The 19,393-nt window shown below is 43.8% G+C and overlaps 1 protein-coding gene across 2 annotated transcripts in view; it reads left to right on the plus strand.

Annotated features, from left to right (window-relative positions):
• The window catches only part of PCSK2 (proprotein convertase subtilisin/kexin type 2), a 195,296-nt gene that overhangs the window by 132,827 nt on the left and 43,076 nt on the right, over positions 1–19,393 (plus strand). For both annotated transcript variants that reach the window (XM_077812028.1, XM_077812029.1), the window contains one exon: positions 12,024–12,100. In XM_077812028.1, coding sequence (XP_077668154.1) covers positions 12,024–12,100 — 77 coding nt within the window. The remainder of the gene's footprint in view (positions 1–12,023; positions 12,101–19,393) is intronic.

Here is a 19,393-nt window from a genome sequence, read left to right on the forward strand (position 1 = left end):
GCTGGGTTCTGAAGTTAAGGGCAAGTATTCTGTGCTCACGTGGTTTGGAGTACTGCAGTGGGGAAATCTTAGCAGTTTGTGTGGCAGAGAAGTAGGGAGTTCATGATTATTTTCCCATGGCTGAGGGTTATAAGAATTTCTTGTTCCTGACACTATCTGCAAAGAATGTCATATAAATTATGGGCCAGACTCTCAGCTGGGAATTGGTGAAACTTCATAGAAATCAATGGGGTTATGCTGATCTACACCAGCTGAGGATCTGGCCCCATGTATTTCTGTGAAATAATTAGAGTTTGGAAGGTTATCTGGGGATACAGATCTTGTTTGTGAGGATGCACCCAGGTTGAAGAGCTTCATCTGATAACGTTGCTCGTGTAGGTTTACTGGCCATGCCTTCAGGGAAAGTAGGAAAGAAATGAGTGAAAAGGAGATATAATAAGAAACTACATGACATTCTAGTGCTGAGTAGAAATGAAGAGAAGAGCTTGCACTTCACAAATTGATCTAAAGAGCAGAAGAACATAATCTATGATTCTCTTAATGAAGCAGTTCTCCTTTAAAACAGTTGCCTTTAAAATATTATTTTAACGAAGATAAACAAATGTTGACAGTACAAGTTGTTTTCTTACCTATACAAGACAAAAAAAATACAGAAGAGTCAAAGCACTATAAGACATAGACCAGAGCAAATAAGATCAGCATCCTGATATAAAATCATACAAGAGTCAGTGATTTGTTTTTAAACAATTTATCCCACTTGCTACCTAATTCCTCAAATAGTTAGGTTTCTAACCTAATACAGACTTGTTTGATTTTGAGGAAATTTAATGCAAGAACTGTCTTGAGGGCTATGTCCCAAATTCCTATTACTATGATATTATCCAGAATGTTATCTGCTCCAATTAAACTAAGCTGTCCTTGTGACTGCGGACTAGAGCTCTGTGCAGAAAGGGAATTCCATTTCATGGAGAATTTTGATATTTTGAAATTCAGTTTTATTCCTTTTTGGGAATGAAACCCCCAAATTTCTGTTCTGGAACTGGGAGCCCTGGAAACTCTAAGAGCCCAGGCTGCTGAGAAGCTGGGAGCCTGGGAGCCCTGGCTAAATCGGGACCCTTGGAGCTTGGTTCTCAGGGCTTCTAGGCTCCCAGCTGTTTGACAGCAAGTTTGGTGAGTTGTGGAGAAGCTATGAGCTTGGGGAGCCCCCACCGAGCAGGGAGTCTCAGAGCTTGTGAGGCACAGCTCCCACAGCTTTCAGGCTCCTGTTTCCCCATCGGCCAGCCAGGAAGCCTGGGGAGCCCCGTTCCACAGTAGCCACGTAAGCTGCAAAGGAACCAAGGAGCTGGGAGCTTAGGTGCTTGGAATCCAGGGCTTCCAGGCTCTTGGCTCCCCATCAGACTGCCAAGTGGGTGTTGAAAAACCAGTCCGGCGAGCCAAGGAACCAGGCAGGTTCAAACTATCTCCACTCAATGTTCCAATTTCAATTAACTGGTGTTCCGAATGGAAAAACATTCCAACAGAGAACTTCTGACCAGCTCTGATGCAGACAACAAATGCATTTCCTAACTAAGGAAATCCATGTCTCCACTCCAGATTTGGTTGGCAAGAATACAAGAATGAACAGAAATGTGATATTGTTTGTGTAACCCTTCTGCCAAGTGCAGTTGGCAGCGACAAGGGCCGAGTTCAATATCTAAGAGTTCTTTTAACAATACAGCACAGACACAGCTCAAGCCCCCACCCAGTAACCTGGGAAAATTACACAACACTCCAGGTACCTCTAAGAGACAATACTTCCCCTCTCATAAGCACTGAGTCTGAGTATAGAGAAGAAAACTTTTAATAAAAAACGGGGAAAGAACCTGGCATTAATTTGGGGGAAATGCCACAAGCATGATTCGCAAGCATGTCCCACATGCCGGTCTAAGACTTAACACTTAGACCGGGCTTTCAGTTGTTTCAGCTCTGGTGGATCCATAACAAAACAAAAGACTCCCAGTTGAGTCTAATCAGCTCTTTATTAAACAGTGGCGAGGGAAAGGGTCAAATGATGTCTAGGACTGTTTGGGCAGAGACCACACCACCAGGTACAAGCACCTGTCCTGACCCACTCTTCTCTCCACTTACCTCTTGCTTAGAGAGTGCAGTTCAGTTGAGAGTGACCGTCCTCAATCAGGGCATGCCAGGCATAGTTCTGCTGTCCCCACTCACACAACAAGGACAAACAATCTTTCATCACCCTGGCACCCAACATCAAAGTGACTTGCAATCCGACACCAGCCAAAAATGATCATTTGGGCAAAAAAGCTCCATCATGCTGTGCACCTAGGCAGAGTAAGTGTGTCTGTGCAAACAAAGTCAGTTCCTGAAGTCTTTTCCCCAGCTCATCACCAGATGTCAAGGAAGAGCTCATTCAGCTCCTGCTTACATCTGCAGATGTCTGTGCAAAACACAACATCTGGCAAGCCAGAGTCCTACTCCACCAATCTTGTCCAATGTTTTATTTTATTTTAAACTGCTTAATTCTTGGAGCAGCTGTTCCAGTTGGAAGCTTTGTGGACCATTGCTTTGCATTCTGAAATCAGGGTTGCACCTTGTACTGTACTGTCAGTAATTAGTGAGGTCTGAGAACAGGCAGTATGCAATATATCATCGCCCTGGGAGGAGAAGTAGAATCCCTGAGGCAACACTGAATAGCTGGATCAGCAGTGGAGAAGAATCAGTAGGTCTGTGCTTGGGTGCTAACCAAGGGCCGGCATATCCCATCCTTTTCAAATGCCTTTCCAATCTATTATAATCTGGTTCTTTTCAAAGAGAGAAGGATTGGATAAATTGTGCTGCCCTTTTAGTATTAGAAGTCTGCTTAGTTTTACCTAATTGAGAATCTTCTCCTTTTATGATGTACCTATAACTAATAAGTACAGGGGCTTATTATATTGCTAGAAGCAAACTATTGTATTTACAGGCAAGGAATTTTTGAAGATGACTTGTCACTTTATTGATGTGTTCTGGCTGTCGGCAGCACTATTCCATCACAGTCACATTTCAGCCCAAACTAAATCACTTGTATGTATAAACCTGTAGAATGCTGCAAATAGTTAGGGTTTGTTTGTTTCTTAATGTGCTGGAGATGAACACAGGGAACTTTCATTAACTGTAATGGGAATTTTGTATCCAAGTTATTGGGCTCCATACATGAATAAATGAATAATTCTATAGCCTGGGATAAACAGGGGGTCAAACTAGAAGATCTAGTGAGTCTCTTCTGGGCTTAAAACCTATGAAACTAGGTGCCCGACACCACAAGGAGCCTGTTAGTGAGTGAACAGACTTTTTTTTCTTGTGTTCACAGGATTTCACCTTTCCCCTCTTGCTTTCTGGAGTTGGTGCAGGGAATACCCTTTCTTTCTGAATGTTGTGTTAGTAAATGTTGTTCTCATGGAAGATACCAAATAGAACTGAAGAGCAAAGTCCTTATTTTATCCACAGAATGGTGCCGTATGAACCATGAAAGATTGGCATCTTCCTGCCAGGATACCTCCCATTTATCTGGGGGGTCATCCCTAGCGAGAAGAAGGGGATTTACTCCCCTGGCTTACTCAGCCCTAGACCTTATTCATTGAGGCTGCTGGTGAGGGTGCCAATTAGTATCAATTGTGATGGTGCTTTCTGTAATTGGGGGTGGGGGAGAGAAAGAGATTTATGTAGGTGAGGCGGATGGGCGAGTGCATAGAGCACTGTACTGCAGGAGACCTGGGTTCTAAATTCCTGGCTCTGCCACTGGCCTGCCAGGGGACCTGGCACAAGTGACTTCCCCCTCTGTGTCCGTTTCCCCATCTGTAAAATAAGATAATGATACCCACTGAAGAAAAGCACTATGCAATAGCTAGGTATAATTGTTACTTCATTTAAATGAGTTCTGGCAGCCCATCTATTATCCTGTTGGGGATAGGATTTGCCACCTTCATCCCTCTCTGGGGAGAAGGGAGACCACACACTCTTACCACTCTTAGACTATCTCTCTGGTCTGCAGTCCCCCTGTTTCCCAACCATGTTAACCCAACAGATCCAACTGGGTTTGACACCTGTAAGACCTTTACCTCCATGAGCCTGTGACAGCAGCTGATTAAAATGATTCAAAACCAACTTCTTCAAAACAAAGCATGATTTGTTCACACAGATGTATGTAACACACAGAGCAAAGGCCTGTACGCATGGGACTTACCTACACCAAAATCTTTCCTTGCATGTTTTTATATGTTCCCTTGACTCCAATTATCTCCATGCTTGCTACAGTTTGTGTCTCTCACTGTCACTGTGTCTTTGTCAATCTCGTCCCACCAAGGCAGCTGCTGACAACCCACTACAGCCTTCTTCTTCTTCCCTAAGCCGGCATCTCTAAGGCTTTAGTATCCCCTTTGATCTTAGGCTAATGTCTGGGAAAAGTAAACTTGGCCAGCCTGGTTGAAGCCTAGCAGAGACATTCCCCAGTTCATAGCTTGCCCTACTGTTCCCTAAGGAGACTTATCTGTCATTGTTTCATTTCATGTTTGCTTCCCCCGCATCAGCCTCCTCTGATTTAATACTGTTCTATCATATCATCTATCAGGCAGGAAAGTATCATACAGGTAAACTAACGTTATAAAAAATACACAGAACTCCCTCATTCTCCACACTAGAAAACACCAACAAAATGAGATAAAATATCCCCAGTCCTCTGTGGGTGACAGAGGGGATAACTCCGTTTCTACACATGTCCAGGCCTGCCCAGGGGTCCATGCTATATATCTAGCTAGGTCTCTATAAAGCCACCCATCCCTGTAGCATCTGACTGCCCTCTGTTACATATACAAGAAAACAAATAGCTAGGCTTGTTCCAAAGAGAAAGAGTCTTTTAAAAGAAATTGTGTTGCGCACATCAGAAAGTCATATGATCATGTTCTGACAGAAGAAAACACAAGAAATTAAAGCTATGGGACAATCCTAGCCTGAGTTTTGACAGTCTCAATAAAGGATCACTGGGTTCTAGTCAATACTCTATACCCACAGAACAGGGATAAAGAGCAATGGCCCAGAGCTAACACCAAATTGCAGGCTGACAACCTGGTGTCCATTTGCTGATACCTGAACACCTAATTGCAAATAACAATGCTGGACCAAAAGAAATGGTGTTTATAATGTTCACCAGTACCTCTACCTGTACAAACTTATCTACCTCTGCATGTACACATAAAATGAACTGAAAATCTAATTAGCATATTTCCTATGCATCTATTTATAGATGCCTTTTAAAATGTAAATAAAAGGTTACCAGGGCTCTGAGAAATTTTCATGCCAGAACTGTTTGCAGCAAGAACCCTGTGGGATTTTTTGAATAGTCTTGAAACAAACACAAGGCAAATGCTTCAGCTTGCAAATAGGGGAAGCCTTCCCCCATATCAATATTGTTTTGGTGCCATTGTTTGTGTGTTTTTCAGTGAGGCATTTTGCCCTCAGTTATATTCCTCTAGGCAAAGAATACACTGTTTGCTTTTCCATCTCATGAAGAATTTATCCTCTGTACTTAAGATCTTATGTACAACAACTGAATTATTTATTTCCACTGTACGGCTTTGAACAGTACTCACGAGCAATTTGTCAAAGACATTACTCACCATCATTTAGGCTTAGTGTTTCTTTGTCTTTTGGTCAGTATAGGAGTCAAGAGAGAAAAACGGAAGTTACAGGACCAGTTCCACAGGGGATTGCACCCATACAAGAGAGCAAAGAACTGAACACTATGTTAAGAATCTTTATATATATTTTTAAAGCCCAAAAACCAGTGGGCCAAAGTCATCCTTATTCTAATACCATAGATGAATTTAGGCTACTAGTAGTGAGAGGCATATCTTTTAATGTTTGCCTCCTGGACTGTCATCTAAGTGTAGGAAAAATTCTTGAATTAAATAGGAAAACATAGCTGCTTATGCATTGCTCCTTAGAGGCCTATAAAACCATGTAAAATATCAGGAAGTGTTCATTATTATTCAAGATACACAATCATTGCTAAACAGCATATGAAACAATTGGTTTAGTATTTTCCATCCATTACAGAATAACTGTTATACAATAGAAGGGTTTGCCACAAGAAAATACAGGGCAATGGTATGAAAAATGCAAGCCAAAGCTTTTATTTATTTTTTTTGTTTTTATTCATGGGCCAAAATCATATCTTTATATCACAGTATATAAATTATGTGTGATTTATTGCTTGATAGCATGTTACTTTCTGATCAAATGCTACTTGGTAGTATCTTATTAGGGTAAGGGTAGTAGGACATTAGGAACCAAGTTAGAGATGGTCTTTAAAATACAGGATGAGTAGTCTCTCCATGCAGTAACAATGGATATATTTTTGAGTCTACTGTTTATAATAATATCAAGTTGGGCTCATCAAATATTTTCTGCCAAAACAGTTTTTTGACAGGAAGATTGGGTTTTTGATTAAATGAACTTTTAGGGGGAAAGTGTCTGCTTTCTCTGACTTGTTTTTTAATGAAAAAACTGTACTCCACTAAAAGGAAGTTTTCAGTTCTTGGCTGAAAACTGAAGTACTTAGCTGAAACCGAAAGGCATGCAAACTTCAGCTCCCATGAGGCTCTGAAGCAGCATAGCTTTTTTGACAAAATATTTTGATTTGAGTTTTCATCAAAAAGTCAAAGTGTCCCATGAAAATAAATCCCATTTTCTGACCAGCTCTAATATAAAGTACTTTGTACAGTGTCCGAAAGATTTTCTTTTTTAAAGGCTGCAGAAGGCTTGCTGTCTTCAAGAAAGGGCCTGAAGAAAAGGAAGAGGGAAATAAATACTTGAATCTGCAGTTATTTTCTTAGTCTTCCTAATTCGGCTCTTTCTGGACTGTACTGACTGTTTCTTAGAAAAAATACTCTGCTTCCGTGAATGCAGTACTCTAATGGGTAGCCCAAAATTAGGTAGATCAGAGAGAGGGAATTTTGAAAGGTGTCTTTTTTTAAAAGGAATTTTTTTCTGAAATTGATGCTTTGTTTAATTGAACATACAGGAGAGCTACAGTCTGTAGGGTGGGTTGGATTGTTTTCTGAAGCAATTTGCCCATCCTTACTTTGAATATATGGTGATATATTTATATATCTTGAAGGATCTTTTTTCTTTGGACAAACTGTCTGATAACAACACCAAGAGCAGCTGATGAGCGTACACAGGGTGTCTGCATGTCTAATTCCTTCCTGACAAATTAGCCACTTGTAATTTCCTTTGGGTTTAGCAGGTGGGGATTCAATTGAATCTACCCATACCAAGATTGAAATTGTAATTTTCACTAAAGTGAGAATTTTATGGGAAAAAGGTCAGAAATACTGCACCAAATGAACAGGCAAAGCCCAGAACTCATCAAATTAGGTTCTGAGTGTGAACATGCTCACATTACTGGCTAGGAGAATGAGATTTGAATTAAAATTAGTTACTTCCAGTTTGCCTAAAATCCATGCCATGCATAATCCATGGCAATAGCATTAGAAACTTCTTTAATTCCTGATTCAAGTACATTTCTCTCTAGAGGAAACAAACCTAGAAATTGGTGTACTTCAGCTCCTAATTAAATTACCCACAGAGGCAGGATTTTCATTCTGACTTTACCATGCCTAGATAGTTGTCCAGCTGGTCTTACTATAAGTGGACATAGTACGTGTTAATACATGAAAGGACTTGATCTTTTTCTGTTGACTCATTCACTTCTCTTCGGTGTGTTATACAGCACCAGGGAGGGTCAATGGCAAAGCTCCCACTGACTTCAACAGAGCCAGGATTTCATCCTGATACTTTAAGATGGGGTGTTTGAACTGGCAATACATTTTCTCTCTGTCATTTAGACACTTCACCTATGTACTGTTTTGAATTCCTATGGTCTGGCTTTTGGTGCAAAATTGCTGGCAGTAGCCCATGTAGTTCTCACAGTTATGAAAAGCGTCTTTCACAATTAAATAAAAAAACATAGAGAACCAAAAAAGTGCCACCGTGGCTAAACAACAAAGTAAAAGAAGCAGTGAGAGACAAAAAGGCATCCTTTAAAAAATGGAAGTTAAATCCTAGTGAGGAAAATAGAAAGGAGCATAAACTCTGGCAAATGAGCTGTAAAAATATAATTAGGAAGGGCAAAAAAGAATTTGAAGAACAGCTAGCCAAAGACTCGAAATGTAATAGCAAAAAATTGTTTAAGTACATCAGAGGCAGGAAGCCTGCTAAACAACTAGTGGGGCCACTGGACGATCGAGATGCTAAAGGAGCACTCAAGGATGATAAGGCCATTGCAGAGACACTAAATGAATTCTTTGCATCGTCTTCCCAGCTGAGGATGTGAGGGAAATTCCCACACCTGAGCCATTCTTTTGGGGTGACAAATCTGAGGAACTGTCCCAGATTGAGGTGTCATTAGAGGAGGTTTTGGAAAAAATTGATAAACTAAATGGTAATAAGTCACCAGAACCAGATGGTATTCACCCAAGAGTTCTGAAGGAACTCAAATGTGAAATTGCAGTGTATTGTGTAAATCAGCTTCTGTACCCAATGACAGGAGGATAGATAATGTGATGCCAATTTTAAAAAGGGCTCTGGAGGTGATCCCGGCAATTACAGCTCTGTAAGCTTGACTTCAGTACCGGGCAAACTGGTTGAAACTATAGTAAAGAACAAAATTGTCAGACACATAGATGAACATAATTTGTTGGGGAAGTGTCAACATGGTTTTTGTAAGGGCAAATCATGCCTCACCAATCTATTAGAATTCTTTGAGGGGGTCAACAAGCATGTGGACAAGGGAGATGCAGTGGATATAGTGTACTTAGATTTTCAGAAAGCCTTTGACAAGGTCCCTCACCAAAGGCTCTTAAGCAAAGTAAGTGGTCATGGGATAAGAGGGAAGGTCCTCTCATGGATTGGTAACTGGTTAAAAGATAGGAAACAAAGGGTAGGAATAAATGGTCAGCTTTCAGAATGGAGAGAGGTAAATAGTGGTGTCCCTCAGGGGTTTGTACGGGGACCAGTGCTATTCAACATATTCATAAATGATCTAGAAAAAGTGGCAAACAGTGAGGTGGCAAAATTTTCAGAGGTTACAAAACTACTGAAGATAGTAAAGTCCCAAGCAGACTGTGAAGAGCTACAAAAGGATCTCACAAACCTCCTGGGTGAGTGGGTAACAAAATGGCAGATGAAATTCAATGATAAATGCAAAGTAATGCACAGTGGAAAGCATAATCCCAACTATACATATAAAATGATGGGGTCTAAATTAGCCACCACAACTCAAGAAAGAGATTTTGGAGTCATTGTGGATAGTTCTCTGAAAACATCCACTCAACGTGCAGCGGCAGTTCAAAAAGCGAACAAAATGTTGGGAATCATTAAGAAAGATAGATAATAGGACAGAAAATATCATATTGCCTCTATATAAATCCATGGTACGCCCACATCTTGAATACTGCATGTAGATGCAGTCACCCCATCTCAAAAAAGATGTATTGAAATTGGAAAAGGTTCAGAAAAGGGCAACAAAAATTATTAGGGGTATGGAACGGCTGCCGTCTGAGGAGAGATTAATAAGACTGGGACTTTTCAGCTTGGAAAAGAGATGACTAAGGGGGGTTATGATAGGTCTATAAAATCATGACTGGTGTGGAGAAAGTAAATAAAGAAGTGTTATTTACTCCTTTTCATAACACAAGAATTAGGGGTCACAAAATGAAATTAATAGGAAGCAGGTTTAAACCAAATAAAAGGAAGTATTTCTTCACACAACGCACAGTCAACCTGTGGAACTCCTTGCCAGAGCATTTTGTGAAGACCAAGACTGTAACAGGGTTCAAAAAAGAACTAGATAAATTCATGAAGGATAGGTCCATCAATGGCTATTAGCCAGGATGGGCAGGGATGGTGTCCTTAGCCTCTGTTTGCCAGAAGCTGGGAATGGACAACAGTGGATGGATCATTTGATGATTACCTGTTCTGTTCATTCCCTCTGAGGCACCTGGCTTTGGCCACTGTCAGAAGACAGGATACTGGGCTAGACCCAGTGTGGCCATTCTTATCTCCTTATGTAAAAATTAGGTTGAATTTTTAGCTTGAATCTACCTCTCCTCTTAAAGAAAAACTCCCCTTATGGACATTTCCTGGTTCTGCCACTGATGTGCTGTGTGACTTTGAGCACTTTACCGATCTGGACCTCTGTTTCCCCTCCCACCCTTTGTCTTCCTTGTCTATTTAGATGTAAATTCTTCAGACTTGGGTCTGTCTCTTACTATTTTTATACACTGCTTAGCACAATGAGCTCTCCCTCTCAGGTGGGGCTTCTGGGCACCACTCTAATACAAACAACAATAATAATAATTATAATAATGCCCAACAGTTGTAATACAAATATCTCAAAGCACTGTAAAAGGTGGGTAAATGTCCTTGTCCCCATTTGGGGGGAACTGAGGCACAAAGACATGGCATGACTTGCCCATGGTGACCCAGAGACTGAAGTAGGTGTAACCCTTCTGCTAGGCCGAGTTGATAGCAGCAAGAGCCAGGTTCAGTACACAGGGGTTCCCTCTCAACAAATCAAATGCAAAACTGGCTCAAGCCCTCACCCAGTGACCTGGGAAAATCTTACACACACCTCTGGGCGCCTCAAAGAGGCAATACTTCCCCTCTCGCAAGCACAGAGTCTCGGTGTAGCAGAAAATCTTTAATAACATGAGGTAAACGACATCAGCATTAAATTGGGAAAACACCACAACTAGGGTTCACCAACCAAACCATGAGCAAAGAGCCACCCCAGCAGATTGGGCCATATCCTTTCCCTCTGGTTCTTGAGTCCAACAACCAAAACATCCCGAGTCCAGCAACCCAAAGATCACCGAAAGTCCCAAAAGTCCAACAACCCAAAAGCCTAGCCCCGGAGTTCAAAAGTTCATCTGCAGAGTGTTACTCCCCAGTCTGGGTGAAAGTAAGTAAGTGTGTGTGTGTAAGAGGTAAGGGGCACCTTACATGATCCAAAGTGGACTGCCCCGCCGCTCCATAGGGCTTCGCTCCGCTCCACTCCACCACACCAGCTGTCCCGCAAGCCGCTCCACCCCACCCGCCATCCCATAAATTGCTCCACCCCACTCACTGCCCAGCAATATATCTTCAGGCTCCCCACTACTTAACACAGTGCTCAGTAATTTTAGCTCTTTCAGCTTGTAGTAGTGGGAGCCTCAGTGCTGGTACACCATAAGCCCAAAACGAATTCAGCTCAGTACCTGTAGCTAGACTCCTAATAGACCCAAAATTAGCTCTGATATTCCACAGGGAGGGAAAGAGAGAGATGCAGTTGATGTTTCAAGCCCTCACAAAAGACCCACACCACCACGTACTAATACCTGTCCCCAGCCTCTCTCTATTCACTGTGTTTTGGAACCCATGTCCCCTGCCTAGTAAGTGCTACTGCGTTGCTGGCGAGTCCCTCCATCATAACAAAAGGCCAAGTACAGTTCCACTGTCCTTGATTCACATAATCAGGATAATAACAATTTATTCTTCCTGTCCCAATAACAGAGACACTGGGGCTCCCACAGCAGCCAAAGTGACCATTTGGGCAGCTATGGGCTCATGCTAGGCAGGGTGGGTGTGCCTCTGCAAATGAGATCAGCCCCTGAAGTTCTTTTCCACAACTTGACACAACTCACCACCAGATGTCAGAGTGTGGAGCTCATCCTGACTCTGCTTACATAGGAATAGTACCAAGCACCAGCCCATGCTGCTTACATACTATTTTGAGGAAAGTTCATCTCAGACATTTCATGTGGTAACTAATTATAGCTGAGGTGTGTTATGTCCAGCATACCAGGTATATTAGACGACACTCCGATGGATAAAATAGAAAAAGGGGAGTTTATTAACATTTTACAAGTTGCCTCATTCTGCATTCTGTTTTGCTTTGTTGGCCTGTTTTCATGCTGACTCATTAAAATATTTGTGTTTTCCAGAATGCCAAAGCCAGCTACGACTTCAGCAGTAACGATCCCTACCCATATCCCCGCTACACAGATGACTGGTTTAACAGGTAATAGAGCTCAGTCAGTTGTCACTTCAGGTATTAGGAAATCATAAGGCTCTGCTGATAGTTTCAGTGTCTGTCTCACCACTAAACTATGTGGTTTTCAGCACAGAAGCTGCTGTGTTGCTATCGTCTGAAGATTAGATATTGCAGTTTTCACACTGATTTTTTTATCTAGTGTGTTCTACTGGGAACCTCTTCTATCACTCTGATCAGCCAAGTTATGGTATTTAAAGTGTTTGCTACTCCAGAAAGACGAAGGCATGCCTGAAATGTTTGTGTAGGTGATAACTGTATATAATTTTCTGACTGCTAACTGAAGAAGTCATGATACCTAGGTTTGAATTTATGCTTCATAGCAATTTTGTATTGTTCTCCTTCCTCCATCATCATGTCTCACCCACAGCCTTCATGTTATTTTAAAGGGAGCAATATGGAGGCTGGGATCCTATGAGCAGCGGGGAATCTGTCAGGAAAGGAATTTGAGGAAAAACCTGAAAACACATGTAAAGTTCCCACAGTTTGCCACGGTGCCCCATGACCACAGTCCCTAACCTCAGGCTACTCCCGCCATCAAATGACGAATATCTCACTGAACACAGCAGGGAATCAATTAGGGTGACCAGAAAGTAAGTGTGAAAAATCAGGACAGGGTGTGTGGGGTAATTGGCACCTATATAAGAAAAAGCCCCAAATATTGGGACCGTCCCTATAAAATCAGGACATCTGGTCACCCTAGGGACAATATGGTCATTTACTGATGAGCCTCAGGGGTAGGACAGGTGATGGAGCAGCCTGTATTCCCTCTTCGCCTTCTTTGGTGTCACATCCAGGGGAGATATGCGCAAATCTGGCACTGGAATGAATCAGAAGAGGCCTACCACTCTCCCTGCTGCTACCTCCAAGGTGAGCTTTGCCCTTACTATAGCCTCAAAACCTTTAATGGACTTCAAGTTCTCTGCCTAGCAGTGTCACCTCCTGCCTTCGTAAGGGATTTGAAAACCAGCTGAAAATGCATTCCGTAAGTAAGCAGCATCTGTTTTCTTAGGGTAGTCCAATAAAAGTTCCATAACACCTGTATCTTACCTGGAGAAGTGGACAGTGGATCTCACATAAGCTCAAGGATCATCAGCTGTCATGTCTCCTAACTTTGTGCATGAGGAATGATGCCACCTGGAAACAGGGGGGGTCCCTTTCTAATTGCTCCATATTCCTTTGTGGGGTACCAGTCCCCCCAAACCTGTGACAGTCCTACCCCCTACCCCGCTCTCATCAGGCAGGCTGCCAACCTATGGGCCACCAATGCCAATGATTTTGCCAGGTCAGCCCACATCCCTGGGCTGGATGTCTGAGGGAGGAGGGACCTGAGTCACTGTTTTGCCCCACTGCACTGAGATTGGCAATTCCCTCCTTCAGTGCCTGAAGGCTGCTGACAAACTCCACTGCTGCATCCTGAGGATGTCTGAAGGGCTCTTGGCAGATTATGGGTGTGAGGCGCAGGCCCAGGGCCACTCACCCACTCCTCATCATCTCTGTCCACCTCTGAGGCTTGGACCCTCACTATTTTCAACCTCAGACCACAAATCCATCCCTTCCACCTCCTATAGGAGGGGTTCTGGATCCTAACCAGGAAGGACACACTCTTTTGACTCACCAGTATCTGCAAAATGAACTATCCCTGCTGAGGTCCCAGCTCCTGCCCAGCTGCTCCTCTCGACCTGTGACTCTCCTCCTGCGCCTGCGGCAGGCACATTGGTCTTCGACTGATCTCCAGTCCCACGAAAACTGAGTGCATCCTGGCCCCTGCTCTGCCTCTACCCCCAAAGGCCCCGCCTCTGCTCCGCCTCTTCCCTCGAGGTCCTGCACCTGCTCTGCCTCTTTCCTCAAGGCCCCACCCCTGGCGCACTGTTCTCCCTCAACCCCTTTCCTCATTGCTTAATCCTCTCCACCTCCCTCCCTCCCTCCCCCTACCCTCAGCTGGGCTCCCTCTGCTCCAGGGCTGGGTCAGGAGCTGCAGCCCCTGACATGGAGCCTACCCACCCATGAGATGCAGGTAGGAGGCAGTGAGTAACCCTTTCTCTGCTGTAACAGAGTCAAATAGGCTCCATGTGACCTCTTCTGGGAACTGGGGAATGCTGGCCAATGAGCACCCCTGTCTCCCAACTGGCCAATGGGTGCCAGAGACTCCCAGGGGGAGGAGCTATGTATTGTGCTTTGGTGAGTTTGTCCCTCCCTTGCCGCTGGGACAGTCCCCCTTTCACCACTGGCCCCATCAATTTCTCCCACCCAGTGTTGTGGATGGGTGGCATTTGGTAATATTTAGGGGCAGATCCTTAGCTGGTGTAAGAGTCGTACATGGCTAGCTTTTCAAAGAATGGACTATAAGGGTCCAATTTTGCTCCACTTGCAGTCAATGATAAAGTAAATGACTTCAATGCATGCAAGAAGGAACTGCAAAGTGAAATATTTTTACATAAAGAAAATATTTCTCTGTGAACAATTTAAGTGATTTGTGTAACAGGAAGTGGAGAACTTTTAAAAAACAGGAACCAGGGGGCTTTTGTTATCAGGCAGCTGCATGTGCAAAATGTCATTAGATTTTTCAAAGACTCAGGGAGAGGTGTTCATGCTCAGAGTATTATATTCACCACAGCTGCTTTGCTTGTAAATGCAGATACCTCTTCTAACTCATGCTATTTAAGACAGCAAAAAATCTCTGTCACCTTAATTCTAATAGACAGTGGTCTCTGAAACCATGGCATAGTGAGGAATAGGAATTTGGGAGGGCCCCAGCTTATGGTAGATGAGCAATGACCAGATAGCTTGGCTGCGCCCCTTTTTGGCTCCAGCTTCCTGGGCCCCTTTTCCTATCCCAGCTACCCATTCCCCATCACCTCTTGTGTCATGGTCTGTACCCCACACCACAGAAGCAGCAGCCTCTGCTTCTCTCTGTCACATAGTTGCAGCTGCCTGGCTCTGACTGCTGCCTCCCAGGGTGTACGGTTCCACCGATGCAGGCTCTTGCAGGGAATCTGTGTTTCCCAAGTTGTGTGCCTCTTCCCTCCCCATTGGGTAGTGGCAGGAGCAGTTACTGACTGAGTTGGAACAGCTGGGGGAGAGGGAGATGCTCCCAGGGTCAGAGGCTTTCTGTCTCTTTGCCCAGCCCCTGGAGCAATCTGCTGCTGCTCTTACAGGAAAGGGTGTATGTGGGGGGGTGTCACACAAGCTCATATTTGGGTGGGCCTGGGTGTTGATTGGGAGGGTCATGGCCTACCCATGTTACACCCCTGCACTAAGGCCCAGAGGGATGGTGTCTGCGGTGCTGTGTGGCCCAGTGTGTAGGGCACTTGCCAGGGAATTAGGAGGACTTGGGTTCTGCTCCCAGTTCTGTCCCTAACCTACTGCTTGATGCTGATCAAGTCACCTCTCTATTTCCCTTCCTACTCTTTCTTTCCCTATTCAGAAGGTGAGCGCTTCAGGGTCTCTTGCTATGTGTATTATAGAGAGGACCTGTGAAAATATTAGCTTTTTCAATTTGCTGGTACTTCCAGAAAAGTGGATGGGGGAGATTCATTTCACGTCAAACCAAAAATGAAAAGCTTCAAAAAATTTGGTGGCTTGAAAAGTAAAAAAATCATTTTAGGTTGAAATAAATTTTGTGTTCGACCAAAAGAAATTCCATTTTGATTTTGAGTCTTTTTCAGCACTTTCAAACAAATTAAATAGATTTGAAGGACATTTTGAAACAAAAGATTGTTGCAAACCAAAAAATCAAAATGTTGAATTTCAAAAATGTTGAGACAAAACATTTCAGTTTTTTTGGGTTGTTTTTTTTTTAACATGAACCATTCAGCAAAACTGACATGAATTTGCAAAATGTTTTGGGTTGCCAAATCTGCATTTTTCACCCCAGAAAAGTTTTGACCAAATTTTTTTGTCCAACTCTACTATATAGTGCCCAATATAATGGGGCTCCTTCTAAGCTGGGGCCTTTAAGTCCTACTGTAATATAAATAAATAGTTAGAGACAGCTTATTCCAACTATACGGCCCTATAAATATTAACACTTTATATTCTCCATGTTCCCTCCCCCTCTGCCGGATATTAGTTTGTGAAACATATTAAGTACTTCTGAAGTACTTGTTGGTCAGAGTTACTGTCATAAATATAAAGGGAAGGGTAACCACCTTTCTGTCCACAGTGCTATAAAATCCCTCTTAGCCAGAGGCAAAACCCTTTCACCAGTAAAGGGTTAGGAAGCTAAGATAACCTCACTGGCACCTGATCAAAATGACCAATGAGGAGACAAGATACTTTCAAAGCTGGAGTGGGGGGCGGGGGAGGGCAAAGGGTCTGTCTGTCTGTGTGATGCTTTTGCCGGGAACAGATCAGGAATGCAGCTCAGAACTCCTGTAAAAAGTTAGTAAGTAATCTAGCTAGAAACGCGTTAGATTTCCTTTTGTTTAATGGCTGGTAAAATAGCTGTGCTGGATGGAATGTATATTCCTGTTTTTGTTTCTTTTTGTAACTTAAGGTTTTGCCTAGAGGGATTCTCTATGTTTTGACTCTGATTACCCTGTAAGGTATTTACCTTCCTGATTTTACAGAGGTGATTCTTTTACCTTTTCTTTAATTAAAATTTTTCTTTTAAGAACCTGATTGTTTTTCCATTGTTCTTAAAATCCAAGGGTTTGGGTCTGTGTTCACCTGTACAAATTGGTGAGGATTTTTATCAAGCCTTCCCCAGGAAAGGGGGTGTAGGGCTTGGAGGGATATTTTGTGGGACAACGTCTCCAAGTGGGCTCTTTCCCTGTTCTTTGTTTAACACGCTTGATGGTGGCAGCATAGGGTTCAAGGACAAGGCAAAGTTTGTACCTTGAGGAAGTTTTTAACCTAAGCTGGTAAGAATAAGCTTCGGGGGTCTTTCATGCAGGTCCCCACATCTGTACCCTAGAGTTCATAGTGGGGAAGGAACCTTGACGTGGTGGCAAAGCGGTGGAATCATTTTGAGGTCATTTTTAGATCATTTTGAGATTTTTTTTTAGATCATTTTGAGATCATTTTGAACCAGAAGCAGCAGGATTTTAAAAGGTTTTGTAAAAGAGGATTGCAGCTGTAAATTCTATGTCTCTGCCTGGGGGGACAGAGCAGCAGGCATAACAAAGGGATCTTTCTTTTTTGAGCTGGAGTTTTCTCGACCTAAAGGCAGGGTAGTTAACCTTCTGCAGGGTAATTCATAAGTTTTTCACAGACCTGAAGAGGTTTTTTTTAAAGCTAAGAGCAGCTAGAGGGGTTATCTGTCTATTTGCCTGGAGACAAAGGATTTAGTTTTTTTTTTTAAAGGATTTTTCTGTAGGCTGAGAATAGCTATCAGAGAACATAGGTATCACATTACAGCACAGCAAAATTTTAGAAGCCAGTTTTTTTTGTGGTTTTCTTTCTAACTCTCTGGTGTAAAGTTAGTTAAAAACAGAGAGGCTATGATGACAGAAACCAAGGCAAAACACAAACTGCAGTTAACCAGAATGGAGGCAGCAAAAGAGGCAGAAAAGCCCTAGAGGCTGCCCACAGGAGAGCTAGGGAGGCGAAGGACAAAGAAATGGAGGCTGCAAAAGAGGCAGAAAAAATCCAAGAGGCTGTCCACAGGAGAGCTATGGAGGCAAGGGAAAAAGAACTGGAGGAGAAGGAAAAAGAGAGGAAGCATGCACTGGAGATGGAGAAGGCAAAGGCTCAGCAGAATATACCAACAAACCCTAGCAATCCTTCTCCAGGTACCACTTCCCATCCCAGAAAGTTCCCCACCTACAAGGCAGGCGATGATACCGAGGCCTTCTTAGAAAACTTCAAAAGAGCCTGCCTTGGGTACAGCATCTCTACAGACCAGTACATGGTAGAGCTGAGGCTGCAGCTCAGTGGACCCTTAGCTGAGGTGGCGGCTGAAATGCCTAAGGAACACATGAACAAGTATGAACTGTTTAAAACCCAGGCGAGAGTCGGAATGGGGCTAACACCCAAGCATTCCCGTTGGCGGTTCAGAGCCCTAAGGTGGAAACCAGACATGTCATTTACCCGACATGCCTACCACATTTGTGAACATTGGGATGCCTGGATATCAGGAGAAAGTCTTAAATCTCCAGAAGATTTGCCCTTCCTAATGCAAATGGAGCAGTTTTTAGAGGGTGTTCCTGAGGAAATAGAAAGATACATCCTAGATGGGAAGCCCAAAACTGTAATCAAGGCGGGGGAGATTGGAGCAAATGGGTGGAGGTGGCAGAAAAAAAAAACTGGTCGCCATTGGAGCGGATACCAGAAAGGACAACCTCAGACCAAACTCTACTACCGGGGCAGCCCAAGGCCCCAACTACCCCCCAAGGAACCCTCCAGACACCTTATCGTCCCACCACACCATTCTCCAGCAACCCACCTCGCCCCAATGACCCGTCAGCTGGACGATGTTTTAAATGTAACGAGCTGGGGCATGTAAAGGCCAACTGCCCCAAGAACCCCAACAGATTACAGTTCATTGCACCAGAATCACACCAGAGGTCCTCAGGCCCAGATACCTCCCAGATACCCTCGGAGCGGAGGAAAACTGTGAGTGTGGGTGGGAAGAAGGTCACTGCGTGGAGGGACACTGGAGCACAAGTGTCAGCTATCCATTCTTCCTTAGTGAACCCCAATTTAATCGATGTGGCCAGAGATCCAAGTGACGATTCAATCCTTCAAGTCAAACGCTTTTGACTTGCCTACAGCCAAGTTGCCTGTCCGGTACAAGGACTGGTTAGGAATGTGGACTTTTGCAGTCTATGATGATTATCCCATCCACATGCTGTTGTGGGAAGACTTGGCCAATCATGTGAAGCGGGCGAAGAGGGTGGGAATGGTCACCCGCAGCCAGGCTATGCAAGCTGTCACACCTAGCTCTATTCTGGAAACTTCTACCAGGACCCGGTCAGAGGTGATGGAACCGGACCCCATGCCAACGTCAGCAGCAGCAGCAGTGGATCCAGTCCCAGAGACCCAGACAGAGCCAGTCCCAGAACCGGAACCAGCGGAACAAGCAGCACCAGAACCATTGCCAGCACTGAATCCAGTGTTTGCAACCCCAACACCAGAGGGCCCCACCGAACCTACACCAGCAGCAGCAGATAACCCTACACAAGAGGCTCAGCCAGAGCCTGAACCCCAACATAGTGCACCAGCAGAGAGCGGTTCACCATCAACGGAAACAGCCCCATCACCTGCATCGCTTCCAGAGGGACCAAGCCTAGGTCCACAATCCAGTAAGGAACTGATGTC

Source organism: Eretmochelys imbricata, chromosome 3 (assembly GCF_965152235.1).
Source record: "Eretmochelys imbricata isolate rEreImb1 chromosome 3, rEreImb1.hap1, whole genome shotgun sequence".
Classification (NCBI taxonomy): domain Eukaryota; kingdom Metazoa; phylum Chordata; order Testudines; family Cheloniidae; genus Eretmochelys; species Eretmochelys imbricata.